Source organism: Myotis nattereri (assembly GCF_964212035.1).
Source record: "Myotis nattereri genome assembly, chromosome: 10".
NCBI lineage: Eukaryota > Metazoa > Chordata > Mammalia > Chiroptera > Vespertilionidae > Myotis > Myotis nattereri.
This window is the reverse complement of record NC_138085.1, coordinates 47,892,761-47,912,147: the sequence shown is the minus strand read 5'-3', so window position 1 is coordinate 47,912,147 and position 19,387 is coordinate 47,892,761. Positions and strand designations below refer to the sequence as shown.

The 19,387-nt window shown below is 40.8% G+C and overlaps 1 protein-coding gene across 1 annotated transcript in view; it reads left to right on the top strand.

Annotated features, from left to right (window-relative positions):
- The window catches only part of EHBP1 (EH domain binding protein 1), a 471,942-nt gene that overhangs the window by 395,486 nt on the left and 57,069 nt on the right, over positions 1 to 19,387 (top strand). The window contains exon 20 of the mRNA XM_081100594.1: positions 7,678 to 7,825. Within this exon, the coding sequence (XP_080956720.1) occupies positions 7,678 to 7,825 (148 nt within the window). The remainder of the gene's footprint in view (positions 1 to 7,677; positions 7,826 to 19,387) is intronic.

Genomic DNA, 19,387 nt, shown 5'->3' with positions numbered 1-19,387 from the left:
AAGATTTGCTAAACAGTTTTAATGTTTCACCCTAAATCCTATTTATTCAGTCAAGAGCTGATCAAGGTGGCAGTAAAACATCTAGTCTACCCCAATCTTTAAAGATCTTGTAATTTTATTTTTTATTTTCATTCTGTCTTTGGTAGCAACTGAATAGGTGCACTTTGGTAATCCTTGCCTGTGGACAGGCACATAATTTTTTTGTCCTTTCTGAATGCCTAATAACAGAGAGTTGCTTCCTGTCTAATGATGAAAGGGTGGCAGTCAAGTTCTTTCTCTTAGTTTACTACAAAATCGAGGAATTTTATGAACTATTTTGAGAACAGAATCCTGTGAAATACTAGCAGTATTAAGTAAAGCCCATTTTTAGATAAGTTAAAATGTATTTAGCTCAATTAATAAAAGTCCAATTACTAAAACTGTATGAAACACTGAAGTTAACACAAGTAAGCACAGGATGTTATTAAGGGAGGTAAAGGTTGTGGGATTATGCGTTTGTTGGTAGAAATAGAGTGCTTTGCCCTGTTATAAACACAAATTTGCAAAGAGTAAGGATGTAAACTACATTATTTGAAATAATATATTTGTAAGGTTTTGTTAAAGCTTATTTCACAAAAACCTGTGTAGGCATGTTTCTTAAATAGAAAGACTTTTCAATATATACTTTTCAACTGACTGAATAAAAATATCTAATGTTATAAAACACACCCGTGGGTGGGTAATGATCTCAGCAGCTACAATGACAGTTTCTCATGTTCTAATTCACCTTCACAAATCCATGTCATCATTTTTTGGCTAAAGTAATGTCAGTTGGTGACATTTGCGGCATGTATAAAAAGGACCCCCCATTGCAGCCATTTGCATTTGATTCTTAAGATCCAAAGGCTGCTGAAAGAACAATTGAATGAAGTTGAGGATTGGAGAAGCTTGATTTTCTTGTTCTCTGTGAAATGAAACTCTAGTCTTTTTCTTCCCCTTCCCCTTAAAAGCAAAAGTCTGCTAGGGGGTTGTAACTGTGTCAAAGCCGCTGGGATGCCACTGCTGATCACTTTAATTACTACGACTAAGGAGGATAAAATTAAAAGTAGCACCATTGAAGCAGTGGAGAAAGCTTGCCTAGATGTCGGTGAACTGTGAAATATAAAAATTGCATACCAATACATTTTTATGGAAAGGAAACAAGGAATTACATTACTTATTCTTGAAGAGTTTGTCCTTAAATTGTCAAGTTTTATTAGTGCATCTTTCTATGGCAGATTGTAGACCATTTTGGAACGATCAGGAAAATAGTAACCTGAAGACATACCTGTTAAAGGGCTAAATATTCTTTTCAGTTTGTCCAAAGTGCTTAGTTCTGATCTAGCTTGTATACTTGAAATTTTTAAATGCATTGTATTAAATGCAAGTCCTTGGCACCTTAACAGGACTTTTCCTTGTCCTGAAGATGTTAGCAAAGAGAATAGTAAAGCTTAAAAGTACCACATTTAGCACATTTCTGAAGGTTTATAATTTAAGGTCGGGAACCTAAGTTTTAAATGAATTTAAGCAAGTTAGTTTCTCGTCACCTCTCAGCATTCAGTAGCACAAGGGGAAATTGAACCTGATTTGTATAGCCTAAGAGTAAGCAAAAAAAAAGTGTTTTTTCAAATCACAATAACACTAGGGTCTCAGAAAATTTCTGTACACCAGTTATATAACAGATAGGACCAGTGGTTTGAAATCAGACACTGATTTTACTTCTTAGTATGCCATTTACAAGATGTATGATCTTGGGCAGTGTATTTAAGTGAGATGCAATTTCTGTCCTATCAGAGAGATAGTAGTTAACCTTACAGAGTTGTGAGTAGTAAATGAGACAACGTGCAGAAAACACTGCAGGCATGGAACTAGTATTTACAGAAATTTGTTATAATTTGTAAAAAGGTGGTCGTGGGGAGGGAGGCCCCAAAATACAGTTTCCATTACAAAATCTAGATTACCCACATAACTCTAAATAATGCTATATAGAAAAAGGTAATTGTCATCAGACCCATTCTTAGAAATCGGAAGCCTAATTACTTCAGTTTATTTAAGTGTATTTAGACAAGGCAGGTAAATAAGATACATAGTTTCTATATGTGTTGAATTTTTCAACAATACTTTTCTTTTTAATAACAGTATTTGATGTTACCTTCGTATCCCAGGGAAAAGATCTATTTTTTTCAGCATAGTAAACATTTATTTATAGCTATGACTGTCTGTCTTCTTTTAAATACAGAATGGTGAAAACAGCAGTAACTCATTTCTGTGCTTGGGTAGGTAGGCAAACCATCATTGTCAGAAATATTCATTATCTACATTTTGGAGCAGTTTGTGCTGAATGCTGTTAAAAAATAATGAAATAATCATTGTCCTTACTCTCTGGTCATTTTATCCTTTGACATAAACAATATGTCTTCTTTGAGTAAAAGATGATCAGATTTTGTTACTATCTAGTCTTTAGATATTACTGCAGAAAATGACTTTTAATGAAGCTTATATATAAAAATTAAAATAAAATAGTTTTACTTATAATGAATCTGGAAATTAATACTATCAATTAAATTAAAATTGGTTGCATAATCAATTGCTGCAATTACAAGCTTTTCCTTCCGACCTTAACAATTAACTTCCATTTCCTCAGTTGGTTCTTTGTCCTAAGGGAAGTTAATGGATGAGAAAACAAACAATGCAAATATGCCATCCCACTGGAGAGCTCTAGGCCCAAGCAGAATTTTCTCTGTGGTGTCAGGACATTAGTAGAAAAGTAAATCAAGGCAATCTGATAGGGAACCAGAATTCTGTCAATCAGGCTCAAGATTTTGTGCTGTGTCCATAAACTTTGTTTACTGTAGGGTTTTATGAGTTGTAACCTGCCCTTGCAGTCTGTTAATGAGGCTAAATCTTACTACTTGAGAATTGAATTACAGCACACCTCTGGGCTAATGGTTATAAACAGAAAGTCCCATTAGGGCGCATTCTGACTTGTTCATTTGCATTTTTTCTATTGTATAGAGAACAATGATGGGTAAATAGGTACAAACAAACAATTTACATGGAAATTGATGAAATGTCCCTAATTAGTATTTAGAGTTGGTTTTATTAATAATTGTCTGCTTTAAGTTGCACTCTTGGTCGACTCTTAGAAATCTTTACAGATGGGAGTTGAGGAGGAGGAGGGGGTGGGCATGGGGAAGGTGGCAGCTTGTGAGAAGAAATTAGTTTTCCATTTCATATTCAGAAAGGTAGAATCATTTATTTCATTTTAACTCAGATGACCTAAGATCACATCATCTTAGTCTGAATCACCAAATTCCAGCTCTGCCAAGAAGTTATTATTCACACAATGAAATTCACTTAAATCTAGTTGCCTGAGGCATATCCAATAATGGTTTTTATTAGTGCTCTTAACTTTTCTTAAGTTTGAAAGATGAAAAAGTTTAGTAAAAGCTCAATTTTCCTCAGTTGGTCATGTAATTTGATAATTTTGGGGATCAAATAGTTTGGTGGTTCAGAGCAAGGGCTGGCTCTGTAGTCAAATAGTCCTGAGCTGGACTCCTGGCTCTGACATCAGTTCTAGCTGTGTGATCTTGAAATTCTAAATCTAAGTATTCTCATTGGGGTTGTGAAAATTAAATAAGATCATGCATATAAAGGACTTATCACATTAAAGATCAAGAAATATCAGCAACTGTCACAAAACTCACCATTATCAAGCCTGTATTTCTTTTTATTCTAGTATATTTTCCAAGTTCAGAAATATTAAAAGTGTACTGAGGATTTTTGTATATTATTCTCGCATTGTCAGTCTCATTTTGCCTGGTGTGTACTAATTCTCTAACTACAAATAAGCTCTTGTCTCTAAATACTAAGAAAATTTCCCTTGAATTTTAGATTTTGTCTTCTTTTGCCCTCACCACAAATACCACCCACCCTAGGAAGCCTACCATCTCATATCTTTCCTTCCTTACCCCAAGATTTTTTTAAAAAAATATCCTATATAATAAAAGCCTAATATGCAAATTGTCCCCTCAACCAGGAGTTCGACCATTCACTATGAGGTGCGCTGACCACCAGGGGGCGGCGTGGATCATGGCAGGTGTTGGCAACGCGGCACTGCCGGCCCCAATCACCCCGCCAGTCGCCCCACAGATGGTGACCAGCGGCGGTGGCGGGGGACGGGGCCACCGCCTGGCTGGATGAATCAGGCAGGGGGGTGGGGGCGTGGGGACCCTGGGGCCCAGGTGCTGCCCAGAGCCCAGAGGTCAGCTGGGACCTGCCCTTCCACACCAGACACTCACGCTTCTATCACCAGCCAGTCCTAGGGACTGCACAGGTGCACAAATTTTATGTATCAGGCCTCTAGTCTATTATAAAAGTAGTACATATCTACTATCAAAAATTTTAAAATAAAGACAAATGAAAGAAAACAAAAGCACCACATTTCCACATCTAGTCTATCATAACAGCTTTGTGAATGTACTTCTAAGTGTTTTTGTGTATAGATATATTTATATGTGTATTTATTTTGATAAAAAATGAAGTTATTACTATATAAACTATTTTTTAGCCAAGTTACATTCTTCTTATTTAATACTTTGATTATATTCAGATTTCTATAATTGGTTCAACAATGTCCTTCAGAGCTGGTTTATCCAAACCAGTATCTAACTCAGGACTATACATCGTATCTGGTTAATCTCTTTTGTTGGTGGTGATGGTGATTGTTTAGTTGGGTTTTTTTTAGTGTTTGTTTTCATAACTCTCTCGTTAAAATGACCAGGTCAGTTATCTTGAATATCCTACCTTCTGAATTTGTTTGACTGCTTCCTTGCTATGTCATCATGTTTCTCTATCCCCTGTTTATGATAACTGGAAATTATATATAAAGGCTTAATGGATTCACTTTAAATATTTGGACTAGACTGTTCTAGGTGGTGTACACTTCATGTTTCACAGCAAAAAAAAACATTAAATGATTGACCTAATATTACTGATGCAAAAACTGACCATTATATTATTGGTCCCTAATCCTTGATCTAGTTCTGTTTTCCCCTTGCAACTAGAAAATAATCTGTGTGGTATCAAGCATATGTACCGATTACTAGTGCTGTGTAACTAACTCCCCCAAACTTAGTGATGTAAACAATTGTTTTTTGCTCACAGATTCTGTGAGTCAGGACTTCAGGCAGGGCATGGTGGGGATGCTTGGTCTCTATTCCATATTGTCTATGGCCTCAGCTGAAAGGACTTCAGCATCAGGAGTGACTTAAAATGGCTAAAGGCTAAGATCATGTGAAGGCTTCTTCCTTCATATGTCTGGTACTTCGGCCTAGAAAACTCAAGGCAGAACTTATTTGGGACTGTGGACTGGAGCACACCTGCATGTAACTTGGGATTCTCAAAGCATGATAGCTGGGTTCCACCAATCCGGTGACTATCTCAGCATCTAATAATATTACCTGCCAAATTTAATTTCCCTATTTTAATGTTCAGATTTATTAACTTCTAACATTTACTTTAGTTGATTACTCCCTTTTTCATGAGAGCTTCTTCAGTTTCACTTCCCAACTGCGTACTAACATCTTTACTCAGATGGCCTGCTAGCCTCTCAACCTATCTGTCTTATCCCCAACTTCCTCTCCTGCCTTTTTTATAGTTCCTCTTGGTTTTTCTATTTGTATTCTTAGTGCCACCGTTCTAAACTTCTGAGTCAGCTTTTTTTCTTCCCTCCCTATCTAATTAGTTACCAAGAATTGGTACAGGTATCAATTCTATCTCTAATATATATCTTACATTTGTCTATTTCCATTCTCATTGTCCCCATCCTAATTCTAGATTTCATTACAAGTTCCTTGGACTATTATAGTAGCCTCCCAACGAGTCTCTTTTCAATCCCTTTATGTCAACCTATCTTATGCACTTTTGTCAGATTAACCTTTCTCAATTATACCTCTGATTGGTCACACGCAAAACCAAACACTTAGTTGGCCCTCAGCTTCATTACAGTAAAAATAAAGTACTTCACCCTGTTGGACAGGGCTTTTACAGTCTATCTAGATAGCTTCATTTTTCTTGCCTTGCCATTCTGTCATTATTTTTGCCCTATGCTCAGGAAAACTAGACTGTACTTTTCCCCAAAAATACTTTCCTGCCTCAATGTCTTTGTATTGTTCCTACCTCTTAGTCTCTACTACACTGACTTACTTAATTACCAACGCCCATCTGTACCCATTTCAATTCCTGCTCATTCTGCAGGCCCATCTCATAAAGCATGGTACCCTGATGCCTTCTGTTTGTTCCGCAGCCAAAATGTTCTCCTGAACTCTAGCTGCATTTTGGTAAGACCTCTTTATTGTGGCTATTTTATCTTTCCCTTTATATTACAAGCTTTTGAGAGGATGAATTATAAATTTTCATGTTTCAAATTTCTATAGCAAGTACCAAGGTATGTACTAAGGACCATAGATGCAAAGATAAATCAGATATAGCTCCTGCCTTTAAGTAGCCCAATTCTACTGAGAAGGAAGCATTTATACAGATTTATAATGACAAGCATTATTTTAAAAAGTAGTACACACACACACACACACACACACACACTACTTTATTCCACCAGTGGGGAGGAGGGAAGGATAATCTGGAGAAGTTTAGTGGGTTTAAACTGAATCTTGAAGAATGAGTAGGAGTTAAATAAGATGAGAAAAGAACATTCCAGGAAGAGGAAATGACATATTCACATCCATGAAACTACATGATACAAGCAATTCTGTATGAATATATGTGAGCTTTAATGGAGGCTGGGAGATGTTCAGGGAAGGTAATATTGCAAAGATAGGTTAGGCCAGATAATTTCAGGCTTTGTTTTGTCATAATAATGCCTTATTTTACATACTTTCCAGTTTATGAAGCAATTTCACATTGGTTAAGTATGTTTCATAATAACCCTTTTTAGTAGGCAAAAACTATTTTAGTTATTTAATTCTCTGTAGTCTTTTGTTATTTTAAACATCAAAAACCACATTGTATTTTACTTTTTCTTTTCAGTGTGCTTCTGGGGAGAGAGAGAGTAGGAAAGGGGATCGTACATCAGTTACCCAGTTCTGATTTTGAAACTATCAAGAGCAATAACTTGTGTAATTAATGTACTCTTCCCATTCCTACTTCAGTCCCCTAAAAATACCATTTCCTATATATTATCAACATGGTGTAGCAACATTTTTTTGCCATCAAAGCTGTATTTTAGTCAGTGCTCTATGCTTTTATTAGAAAATAACAAGTTAAATTCTATTCTTAAAAATAAGGTAGGTATTAATTGAAATTTTTTTTAATATTATGACTCTTCTATAAGCCTGATTATTTTATTAATAATCATTTCTGCTACTTCCTCAGTAATATATACTGCCAAACATTCTTTAGAAGCTAGTGTGAATTTTTAACAAGACATTTTAATACAATAATTTTGTAAATGTTTTTTTTTTAAATCTGATTCTACGATGTCTTTTAAAAATGGTGTGACATCCAACTGATATAGAGCATCCTATTTATAATGTGGGCCAAGCACCATGCTGTAAACCAGTTACTATCATGATGATCAGATTGAAAATGAAATTGCATTTCTGTCAATTACTGAGTTGGCAACTGTTCAATATATCTTAGCAGCAAGATGAAGAGCGACGTCGGCAGCTGAGAGAGAGAGCTCGTCAGCTAATAGCAGAAGCTCGATCTGGAGTGAAGATGTCAGAACTTCCCAGCTATGGTGAAATGGCTACGGAAAAGTTGAAAGAAAGGTCAAAGGCATCTGGAGGTGAGTTAAAGAAGCTTGTATCATATTCTACAGAAATCCACAGTAGACCTTTTGGGACTTTTTATTCTTACTTCAAAATGTATCAAATACATAAAGTTTCTAACCTATTGATATGTTGCAAAAAACCTAAAGGAAGCATAACAAATCAGTAGGTGATTGTTGCTGTTTTTCAGATCAACTTTTTGTCTTAATATTAAACAACCCAAGGAGTATTTTCTTAGAATATGATTTAGGAGAAAACTCAGACGTTGGTTTGTGGTTCCCCATGATGCCTCATTAATTGTTTTAGGAGTGAGTAAAATGCAATCAAGTCCACAACATCTAGATCACAAGACTTGTTAGATGGGGAGCTTTGGCATGAAGGATTTTCACTTTAAACCAGATCTTTAGAAAAGTAGCTTTAACAATGTTCTGGCATTATAGTCTGATATCTAAGAATTTTTAATAAGTCCCATATCCATTTTTCTTAGTTTTCTTATCCTAAGATTTTTTTCCCAATATCTGCAGAAATTAGTCTAAACTTGTTGATGTTGGGACAAGGACTGTTTATACTATAATTAAAGAGAATTTTAATTTGCCCCTCAGTGCTCAATTTGGGCATCTTTAACTTGGAACTTTTTAGATTTTTATTTAAGTGGAGTATATTTAAGAGGCCTGTTGGTCTTTATTTTATTTTAAAGATCTATAACCTATTTATCTACCAAAACATGTCAGGTACCTGTCCTGAGTTAGTCTTAGGATGCTAAGATCACTGTAGAGCAGCCGTGGGCAAACTACGGCCCGCGGGCCGGATCCGGCCCATTTGAAATGAATAAAACTATTGAAAAAAAAGACCGTACCCTTTTATGTAATGATGTTTACTTTGAATTTATATTAGTTCACACAAACACTCCATCCATGCTTTTGTTCCGGCCCTCCGGTCCAGTTTAAGAACCCATTGTGGCCCTCGAGTCAAAAAGTTTGCCCACCCCTGCTGTAGAGTGTAGGCAAGTAAGGACTCAAATAAGACCTCAGAGGATTGAAACAAAGGTAAGCTATTTCTAGGGTCAATTGTAAGTTTCTTCAAAGTAAACTGAAACGTACTGCTGTTATTCCTAATTGATTCCTTATAATAGAAGCTTACTGTTTTAGAGAATTCCAACTGATGCCTATAGCAAATACCCTCCCATCCCTTAAATTTGAAAAGTACTTTCCCAAACAGCTGTGTATCTGTCCCTCTGGTCTTCTCAGATGTTTGCACCTTAGTTAAATCCTTCATCTTACCTTTTCAACTCCTATCATTCAGAAGTTTAATTGCAATTTCTACACTCTCTTCTAAAGTTTTATAGTAACATCAGTAACTACTCACAGCTTTATTTATATAATGCTATGATAACTTGCTTTCATTTATTATCAATAATAAGATGTTTCTTTGATAATAGAAAAATTCCAGATAGTCTAAGTATCTGACAATGTTTTGCCTCGTATGATAGGAAAAAAATTCATGTTCTTGATCCTTCAGATAGACTGTCCTAAAGCTACTAACCCTACCTACCGGAGACTGTAGGAGAACAGTAATAATAGCATACAAGCATCCAGTCTCTCTTTTAATTTTTTTCCCTCGGTAGTGAGCAACCAACAATGCTAAATGAGTTGTATACTCTGGTAAAGCTAAGAATTAAATATTTTGATTGATGGTGTGGGATTGGTTAGCTATGTAATTTGTTTCATCTCTAGAATCAACCCAAGTTTAAGCTAAGTCAGGACATAACTAAGAGAATTTATCAGTGTTACAACTGCCAAAATAGGTATCTTTCCTATATAGTAGCTCGAGAAAATGAGGGCCATATTTTGTCATCATTCAACAGTCTAAAAAGTAAATAAAGAACAAGTGAGGATTGGATCTGCAGAGCTAGCAAAGAAGTATAGACTAGAACAGGGAGAGCCAGGTGACATCAAGTCACAGGGTGGACAGGGCTGAGCAGGTGACTTACAAGAACCTGCTGAGGAGCCCAGACTCTGTTCTCTAAGACTACAGTGATCAGGGTCCATTTCTCCCATAGGACACACCATACCTTTAATGTTGGAAGCAGCCACATATCAGATGGTAGGCTCTTATTCAGGCTGACCTACAACAAGTGGGTGAGGCCTATTCCCTGGCCTCAGGGGTAGATAGATATTGGCCTATCTCCACCGGGACTAGGTCTGCTCTGGCCTCAAGGTCTAAGCTGAAGCTATTGGGTCTGAGAGTTGGAGGAAGAGATCTTTAGGACAAAAGAGAGGATATAATTCCTGCTTAAAATTCAACCATTTATATAGATGTGCTAGGACAGGACTCGGCAAACTTCCTGAAAAGTGCCAGAGTAAATACTTTAGGCTTTGCAGGCCGTATGGTGTCTGTATTAACTACCCAACTCTGCCCTTATTTCCTGAAAGCAGCCTTGAACAATCTATATATATAAAAGGCTAATATTCTAAGTGTCCTCTCAGGAGTTTGATCGGGAGACTGGGAGTTTGATCTCTCCCTATGACATGCGCTGACCACCAGTGGGTGGCACAGAACGAAGGGAGGCCCCAACTAGCAGCTGGAAGGCCCCGATTGGCCCTGATCGCCAGCCAGGCCTAGGGACCCTACCTGTGCACAAATATCGTGCACCAGGCCTCCAGTATATAAGTAAATGGGCATGCCTGCTATTTACTCCAAAAAAGTGGTGAGCTGGATTTTACCCATAGAAATTAAAACTCACTTTGGTTCAGAGTCTAATTCCTAAGGGAAATGATGCTATGAAGTTGATAAGTCAGGGGAAAGAATTAACAAATTAGTGTTCACTCTTCCAGTGTCTAGTGGGAATCATCAAGTCTGAATAAGGAATAGTGTGGAAGTAGGAAAGAGAAATAAGTAGACACCAGCCCAGGTGGAGGAGTAGGATAGGAGGATTTTGGAAGCAGTGGTCCAGAGTAAAAAGGGGAGGGAGTAGTCAAGAACTGAGATAATAGGTGAAAGCAGAGCCTGGGGGAGGGGTGGAACTTGACTGTTACTCAGACTCATTGCCTGCACCGTTCTCAAGCAGCAACCAGGCTCTGAAGAAAGGAAACTTACGTTTAAGATGAGGTGACTTCACCTTCGTGGTGTCCACAGAGAATATATGCAAGGTATTTCAGGTCATGTATAGCCATGGATTCAAGCAACCCACTTGCATCCTATTGCAAGCAGAAATAGCCTAATACTTTTGAATTAACCTGTCCAAGGAGCTACAGTTTAACTTTTACTTGTCCTCCTTTTGACAATTTTAGGACTTCTGAGAGGATCAGGTGCTATTGTGGTATTTACATGTTTTTTCAATTTCTGCATCATTTTGTAGTTATAGACCTATAACAGCCTCATCTTAAAATTCTCACTCTATGTAACAAACTTATGGGTTCATTTTATTGCATTGATCTTACTTGGCAAGGTACAGGTGATTGGGGACTAAGTTTGGTATTTTCATTTTTAGTTTAGTGGTATTGTGATCAGAGACTATGGCCTGAATTTCTGCTTTGAGAGTTAATAAGTTTTTATTTTGGTCAAATAAATATTAAGTTTTGGTTAATAGTCCATAGGTATTTGCAGGTGTCTATCTTGTTTTATGATATTATATCATACTAGAGGCCCGGTGCACGGATTCGTGCATGGGTGGGGTCCTTCAGCCTGGCCTGCACCCTCTTGCAATCTGGGACCTTGGCCTGCCGGGATCGGGCCGAAACCCAGCAGTCCGACATCCCCTCTAACCCCCTGAGGAATGTAGCAGTGCCGAAACGGCAGGCGGCCGGGGAGGAGCCCCAGCCGGGGCCAGGCGCAGCTCCACTACCACTCATCCCCGGCCCCACTGCGCCTGCCGCCACCGCCACCGCCACCACCACCGCCACTCAGTAGCACTGCCGCAGAGGCACGAGAGGCTTCCGCCGCTGCAACTGCAGTTGCTAGTCATGAGCCTGGCATCTGGCTGAGCGGCGCTCCCACTGTGGGAGGGCACTGACCACCAGGGGGCAGCTCCTGTGTTGAGCGTCTGCTTCCTGGTGGTCAGTGCACATCATAACGACTGGTTGTTCTGGTCGTAATGGTCGCTTAGGCTTTTATATATATTCTAGAGGCCTTCCCTTCTCCTGGCTGCTGGCACCGGTTTTCCTCTGGCACCCAGGACTCAGGCCTTCGCTCCGGCCGGAGCCGCCTTCCGTCTTCCGTCTTTGTGGCTCTGCCTCACCTTCAGTCTTCGCTCTGCCGCTTGGAGCCTACGTATGCAACTTAACCACCATCTTTGTTGGTGGTTAATTTGCATATCGCACTGATTAGCCAATGGGAGGCGTAGCGAAGGTAGTCAACTACCCTGTTTGTCTATTATTAGATAGGATAGACTAGAGGCTAAGTGCACGAAAATCATGTGCAAGTAGGGTCCCTAGGCCTAGCCTGGCCTCCGTCGCATGGCCTCTGCCGCCCCGCCACTGTTGTACAAAACTCCCCCCCACCCCGCAACTGCTCTGCAATGCTCATGGCCGCTGCTCCTTGAGGCCCAACCTGCCCTGCCACTGCTCCGCAAGGCTCCCCCCACCCCACAGCTGTTCCGCAAGGCTTCCCCTGTCCCGTGACTGCTCTGCAAGTCTTGCCCCGCGACTGCTCCGCAAGTCTCCCCCCACCCCGCAACTGCTCTGTGAAACTCCCCCCGCCCCATGATGGCTCCATGAAACTTCCCCCAGCCACCACCGCTCAACAGTCTCCAGTCCTGCCCCGCCACCACCCCTCCCTCATGGTGAGCGGCTCGGGGGCCAGGAGAGGGACCGAGAGGTGCTCCGTGCACCTCCTGGTGGCTGGGTCTTTGTTCGTTACGGTGTTATAGCCACAGGTCTTTTATAATATAGATATTTATTGTATATTATATATGATATATTTTACATGTTTTATACCTAGTATATGTATGTAGCTTACCACTTTGGTTTGTGTTAGGTTCAGGTCATTTAACTTTTATTTATTTATTTACTTACTTACTTACTTACATATATTTTATTGATTTTACAGAAAGGAAGGGAGAGGGATAAAGAGTAAGAAATATCGATGAGAGAGAAACATCAATCAGCTGCCTCCTGCACACCCCCTACTGGGGATGTGCCCCCAATCAAGGTACATGCCCTTGACCAGAATCAAACCTGGGACCCTTTAGTCTGCAGGCTGATGCTCTATCCACTGAGCCAAACTGGTTAGGGCCATTTAACTTTTAGACTGATATTTTTGCCTCTTTGATTTAGGTAAAGTAATATGCTTGGTATTTCAGATGAATAAAGAAAATGTGTTTTAATTTTTGTCCATGAAAATGTTCATGTGCCTGCATTATCCTTATTTCAGTTATGGCAAATAGATTTATCTAAAATTGTTGAACCAAATAAAATCTTATCAGACTTCAGTGATTTTTATTTTCAGCTTCTGTTAATATTTGTGTTATGTTTTTTATTTTTCATTTCTTTGAAAGTTATGAATTTTATAGGGGCTGGAGAATTTAAAAATTATGATAGAAATGAGAAATTTTTTAATGTTTTTAATGATACACAGTATATTTTTTAAAAGTTCAAATATTCTTTTTTTTACTATCAGATTTTCTAGTTTTTCATTTAATTTATTTATAAACAATAGATGTTAGAAGACTGTCCTTATTGCTGTGCAATGTCAACTGGAATGCATTATTTCATTCTGGTGCATATCCAACCTCCTCTTACCTTGTCCTGCTACATTATACATGCCATACTTGCAAATCAGCTTCTGTTGTGTAATGGATCTCTTATTTACTTTCTGCTATGCTCATCTTTTGGGTTTCCAGGGGTTAGCCATAAAGATAGATAGATAAACATATCAATACTAGAGGCCCGGTGCACGAAATCGGGGCCTTCCGGCTGCCAGCAAAGGCATTCCTTCCAGCTGCCAGCTGCCGGCCAGGGCTTCCCTTCCCCGGCTACCAGCCAGGGTCTTCATTCGTTCCATGCCTCCCCCTGGTGATCAGCACATGTCATGGCGAGCAATCAAACTCCCGGTCTCCGGGTAGAACTCCCGAGGGGACACTGCATATTAGACTTTTATATATGTAGACTAGAGCCCCGGTGCACGAAAATTTGTGCACTCGCAGGGGAGGGAGCATCCCTCAGCCCGGCCTGTGCCCTCTCGCAGTCTGGGACCCCTCGGGAGATAATGACCTGCTGGCTTAGGCCTGCTCCCGGGTGGCAGAGGGCAGGCCCAATCCCTAGGTGCAGCCCTGGTCGGGCTCAGAGCAGGGCCGATTGGGGGCTTGGGGCACCGGCCCCTGTCACTCAAGGGGGAGGTTGCGGCGCCACCCCCTGTCACGCACAGAGCAGGGCCAATCAGGGGGTTGGGGTGCTGACCCCTGTCACTCACAGAGCAGGGCCCATCAGGGGAGTTAGGGCGCCGCCCCTTGTCACACACAGAGCAAGGCCGATCGGGGGTTGGGGCGCCGCACCCTGTCACACTCAGGGCAGGGCCGATGGGGAGGTTATGGCTCTACCCCGTCACACACAGAGCAGGGCCAATCAGGGGGTTGGAGCACCGCAGCCTGTCACACACAGAGCTGCAGGGCGATCAGGGGGTTGGGGAGCTCCCCCTTATCAGGCACAGAACAGGGCTGACCAGGGGGTTGGGCGCCTTCCCCTGTCATGAACAGAGCAGGGTGGATAGGGAGGTTGTGGCCCCGCCCCCTGTCACACACAGAGCCGCAGGGCGATCAGGGGGTTTGGGCGCTGCCCCGTCACGCTGATCCCAGTGCCGGGAGGCCTCGAGGCTCTGCTGATCCCGGTGCTGGGAGGCATATTACCCTTTTACTATATAGGATAGAGGCTTGGTGCACGGGTGTTGGCTGGCTGGTTTGCCCTGAAGGGTGTCCTGGATCAGGGTAGGGGTCCCCACTGGGGTGCCTGGCCAGCCTGGGTGAGGGGATGATGGCTGTTTGCAGCTGGTCACGCACCCTTCAGGGTGGGGGTCCCCACTGGGGTGTCTGGCCAGTCTGGGTGAGGGGCTGAGGGCTGTTTTCAGGCTGGCGGGTGACTGAAGCTCCCAACCGCTCCTTTTTTTCTTTTTTCTTTTTTTTTATTCTGGGCCAGCTTTAGCTCTGAGGCTTGGCTCCAGCTCTTAGGCATCCGCTGCTGAAAGCAGGTATCTGGTTTGTTTGGATTTTATAATCGAAACACTGTTTCAACTCCAGCTCTGAGATCCTGGCTGGCTGAAAGCGGGTTTCTAGGGTTTTGTTTAGCTTCTATATTTGTAACAATGTTTCAAACTGCAAGCTCAGGCCGGCAGCGGCAGGCGGGGAACGTTGGAGTCCTCCGTCACTGAAGCAAGCAAGCCTCCTGTTTGCTTCAAGCTGCCTGGCTGCTGGCCGCCATCTTGGCTGGCAGTTAATTTGCATATTGCCCTGATTAGCCAATGGGAAGGGTAGCGGATGTATGGCTAATTACCATGTTTCTCTTTTATTAGATAGGATTGGTAGAGGTATATGTGTAAGCATAGATTTATTATATATATATAATACGTAGTGTCTTAAACACACACAGATACATGTGCATTTTAATTCTGCTCAAATGCATTTAGAATATTTCCACAGGTGTTAAGAAATGTGTAACATTACTGTTGAAAAGAATTCAAGGGGTCATTGTAAAACTGAAGTCAGTGAATGGAAAGAACATGGAAATCCATTCTTAAGAAAACCTGAGTTTTATAGGAAATCAATTTTTACTTTTACCCTCCCAAATAGTAATCCTTTTATCTAAGGTTAGCAATCTACACCAATAAAAGACAAACATGCAAATGACCGTACCTTTGCTATGCCTTAAGCCACGCCCACCAGCCAATCAGAGCAACTATATGCAAATTAACCCAACCAAGATGGTGACCGGCAGCCACGGAGCTGGAGCAAGCAAGAGGCTTGGTTGCCCCAATGATGGAGGAAGCCAAGCTTCCCACCTACCGCAGAGGCTCTAAGCTCCACTCAAAGCAACAAAGTTTCAATTATAGAAGATAAATAAACCCCAGATACCTGCTTTCAGCTGGCTGTGGCCACGGAGCTGGAGCGAGCAGGAGGCTTTCCTCCTGCCCGCCCTGGCCAGCTCTGAGCTCCTCTCAAGGCTACAAAGTTTCAATTATAGAAGGTAAATAAATCCCAGAATAAAAAAGAAAAAAAGGAGAGGCTGGGAACTTCCGTCATCGGGGGGCTTGGCCAGCCTGAAAAGGGCCCTCAGCTCCTCACTCAGACTGGCCAGGCACCCCGGTGGACCTCCAACCCTAAAGGGGGTGTGGCCAGTCTGAAAACAGCCGTCAGGCCCTCATCCAGGCTGGCCAAACCTCCATGGGGTGAGGGTCCCCACTGGGGGGGGCTTGACCAGCCTGCAAACAGCGATCAGCCCCTCACCCAGGCTGGCCAGGCACCCCAGCGGGACCCCCAACCTGATCCGGGACACCCTTCACGGTAAACCAGCCGGGCCCCACCCATGCACCAGGCCTCTATCCTATATAGTAAAAGGGTAATATGCAAACTGACCCTAACAGCAGAAAAACTGGGAATCACTGGTCACTATGACACACACTGACCACCAGGGGGCAGACGCTTAATGCAGGAGCTGCCCTCTGGTGGTCAGTGCGCTCCCACAGAGGGAGCTCTGCTCAACCACAAGCCAGGCTGATGGCTACCAGCACAGCGGTGGTGGTGGTGGGAGCCTCTCCCACCTCCTCAGCAGCGCTAAGGATGTCCGACTGCAGCTTAGGCCTACTCCCCACTGGCAAGTGGACATCCCCTGAGGGCTGCCAGGCTGCCAGAGGGATGTCTGACTGCCAGCTTGGGCCTGGTCCCCCAGGGAGCGGGCCTAATCCAGCAGGTGGACATCCTCCAAGGGGTCCCAGACTGCAAGTGGGCATAGGCCGGGCTGAGGGACCTCCCCGAGTGCACAAATTTTTGTGCACTGGGCCTCTAGTACATATATAAATATTAAGTAACCCACTCAGCATTACTGGTGAGTGGTAGTGTAGACAGAGATTTCATTCAGCTGGGTAATAAAATGAATGAATGGTATCTATTTAACATCAAACAGGAACCCGGCACTCTATAAGCAGGTAATGAAAAGAGGTATGATTTTCTACATATTTACAGAACCTGCAAGTACCCATATCTGACATTTCCAGATTTAACTGTTTTCATAGTAATGCTATCTTTTTAGTCATTCAGACTGGAGAGTCAGTATTGGCATGTGCCTTAGCCTTCCTGTCCTCAGTATCCCTCCGCTAAATGATGTCATCTCACTTCCCAATTCTTGTATTGTAGGTTAGGCTCTCCATAATGCTTGCCTGGAGGTTATATCCTGGATTTCCTGCCTCTAGCCTTTCTGTACTCCAGTCTAACATGTAGGTCAGCAGTCTTGCATGAAGGCTATCACATGGATTATATACCCAAATGCAGTTTCTAGACCACTTTTTACTTCACATAAGAAGGCATATCAGATTGTAAGCAAGAGTGATATGATAGAAATAGTATTGACACTACTATAATTTTTATAAGACATAAGCCTCAGTGCTTATATTTCTGTTTTATACACCATTCTTTGAACATAACCTATCCATTCCTGTTGTCTTTGTGCCCTTCTCTCAATTGTACCTTTTTTTTTTTTTAAAGATACAAATCATATCATTTATTATCTACACCAGCAGGGATTTTGGTTGTTGCATAAAACACAGTTCAAGATATGTTCATTTTAAAAAACTTACCTCTTCTATATTTTATGTTTTTAAAGTCCTGTACATTTCTTAAGACCCAATTTAAAGGTTAGTGCTCACACGAAACAATTCCTACTACTATTGGCAAAGGATAATCTTTTCATCTTTAGAATTTGCTCTGCACCTAATTTTTATTCCATAACACTTATCTCTTCTACATAGTATTGTAGTCACCTGAATGGAATACAACTTGGTATCTCCTCAACATCCAGCGGTGTGTTATAAATTGCAGATGTGGTATATAGTGGAAGTTTCTTAAATAAATGAATGAATATTGCATTTTATGCTTTCTAGATTAATTATGATCAGTAATAATAAATAGAGACTAGTTGGCAACAACAAAGTACTCCACTCTAAAAACTATTTTTTTTAATATATTTTATTGATTTTTTTACAGAGAGGAAGGGAGAGGGATAGAGAGTTAGAAACATCGATGAGAAAGAAACATCGATCAGCTGCCTCCTGCACATCTCCTACTGGGGATGTGCCCGCAACCAAGGTACATGCCCTTGCCTGGAATCGAACCTGGGACCTTTCGGTCCGCAGGCTGATGCTCTGTCCACTGAGCCAAACCACTCAGACACTCCACTCTAAAAACTATTGATAGTAAACTATTTCTGATGCAGTAATACGAGGAAGTGTTCTGAACAATTACTTAGCATTTAGAAATATTTATTCATTTATGTTTACTATAAAATTTTTTAGAGAAGAATCCTTCAGGATAATGAAGATGATGTTGACTTTTATGAAAGTAATCAAATAGTTGTGCTAAGCATAGTGGATTGTACTTAAATAATATACCCAAATATAATGCCTTAGGGTCCTATAAACATTTAGCAATGTTTTTCCCTGGAGACATTTCTCAATCTTTTTCTTCTTTGTTGTGTTCTTGTGAACAGCTTATACAGTACATGGGAAGTCTTCAATAAATGTAAACTATTATTAATGCTGCCCGATTAAAAAATAAGCTGTAGAGTAGTAGGGATATTCTTTAACTCCTGGGGCTAAGCAGATATTTCTCCAAAAGGTTACACTGCCTGTCAATATCAGAATTTAAATTTTACCCTAATATGCAAATCAGATCATTGCTATGCCTTTTTAAATGTATAAATATCAAAATTACTTAACCAATTTTTATTACTAGGACTTAGAAAGGAAAAAACACATAATAGAAATCTTTAATGTAAAAAAAGACTCAATTAATAAATTGTGATCTAAAACATTTTACTGTGTAAAAAAAATCATGTAAGACTTTATTTTTTGTATTTAACTATGTGTGTGTGTGTGTGTGTTTGTGTGTGTATTTTGGTACATATATGTGTGTGTGTGTAATATACTTTATTGTTGACAGTATTACAGATGTCCCCCATTTTCCCAACCTTTGCTCCCTCCTCCCAGCCCCTGCCCTATGTCAGGCCTTCACCACACTATTCTTGTATTTAATTTTGAATAATAACAGTTTTTTCCAGTATTAATTCTTCCACAATGTATACTGTGTTGTTTCTGAACTTTCTTTTGCATAAAGGTACTGTCTATTCTAGTCTTAATTTTGTCTTTTAATTTATCTGTAATGCTTTTATGATAATCTGTAATAATAAAAGCTAATATACTAATTAGACCAGACCTTCCAGGTGAAGCTGGGTCTTCGAGGGAAACCCGGTTCCTGGGTGCCAGAGGGAAGCTAGTACCGGCAGCCAGGGAAGGAAGGCCTACTCTTGCACCAATTTAGTGCATCGGGCCTCGAGTATTTCATTAAAAGCACAAAAGCATTCATCTTCATACAAATGATTTAA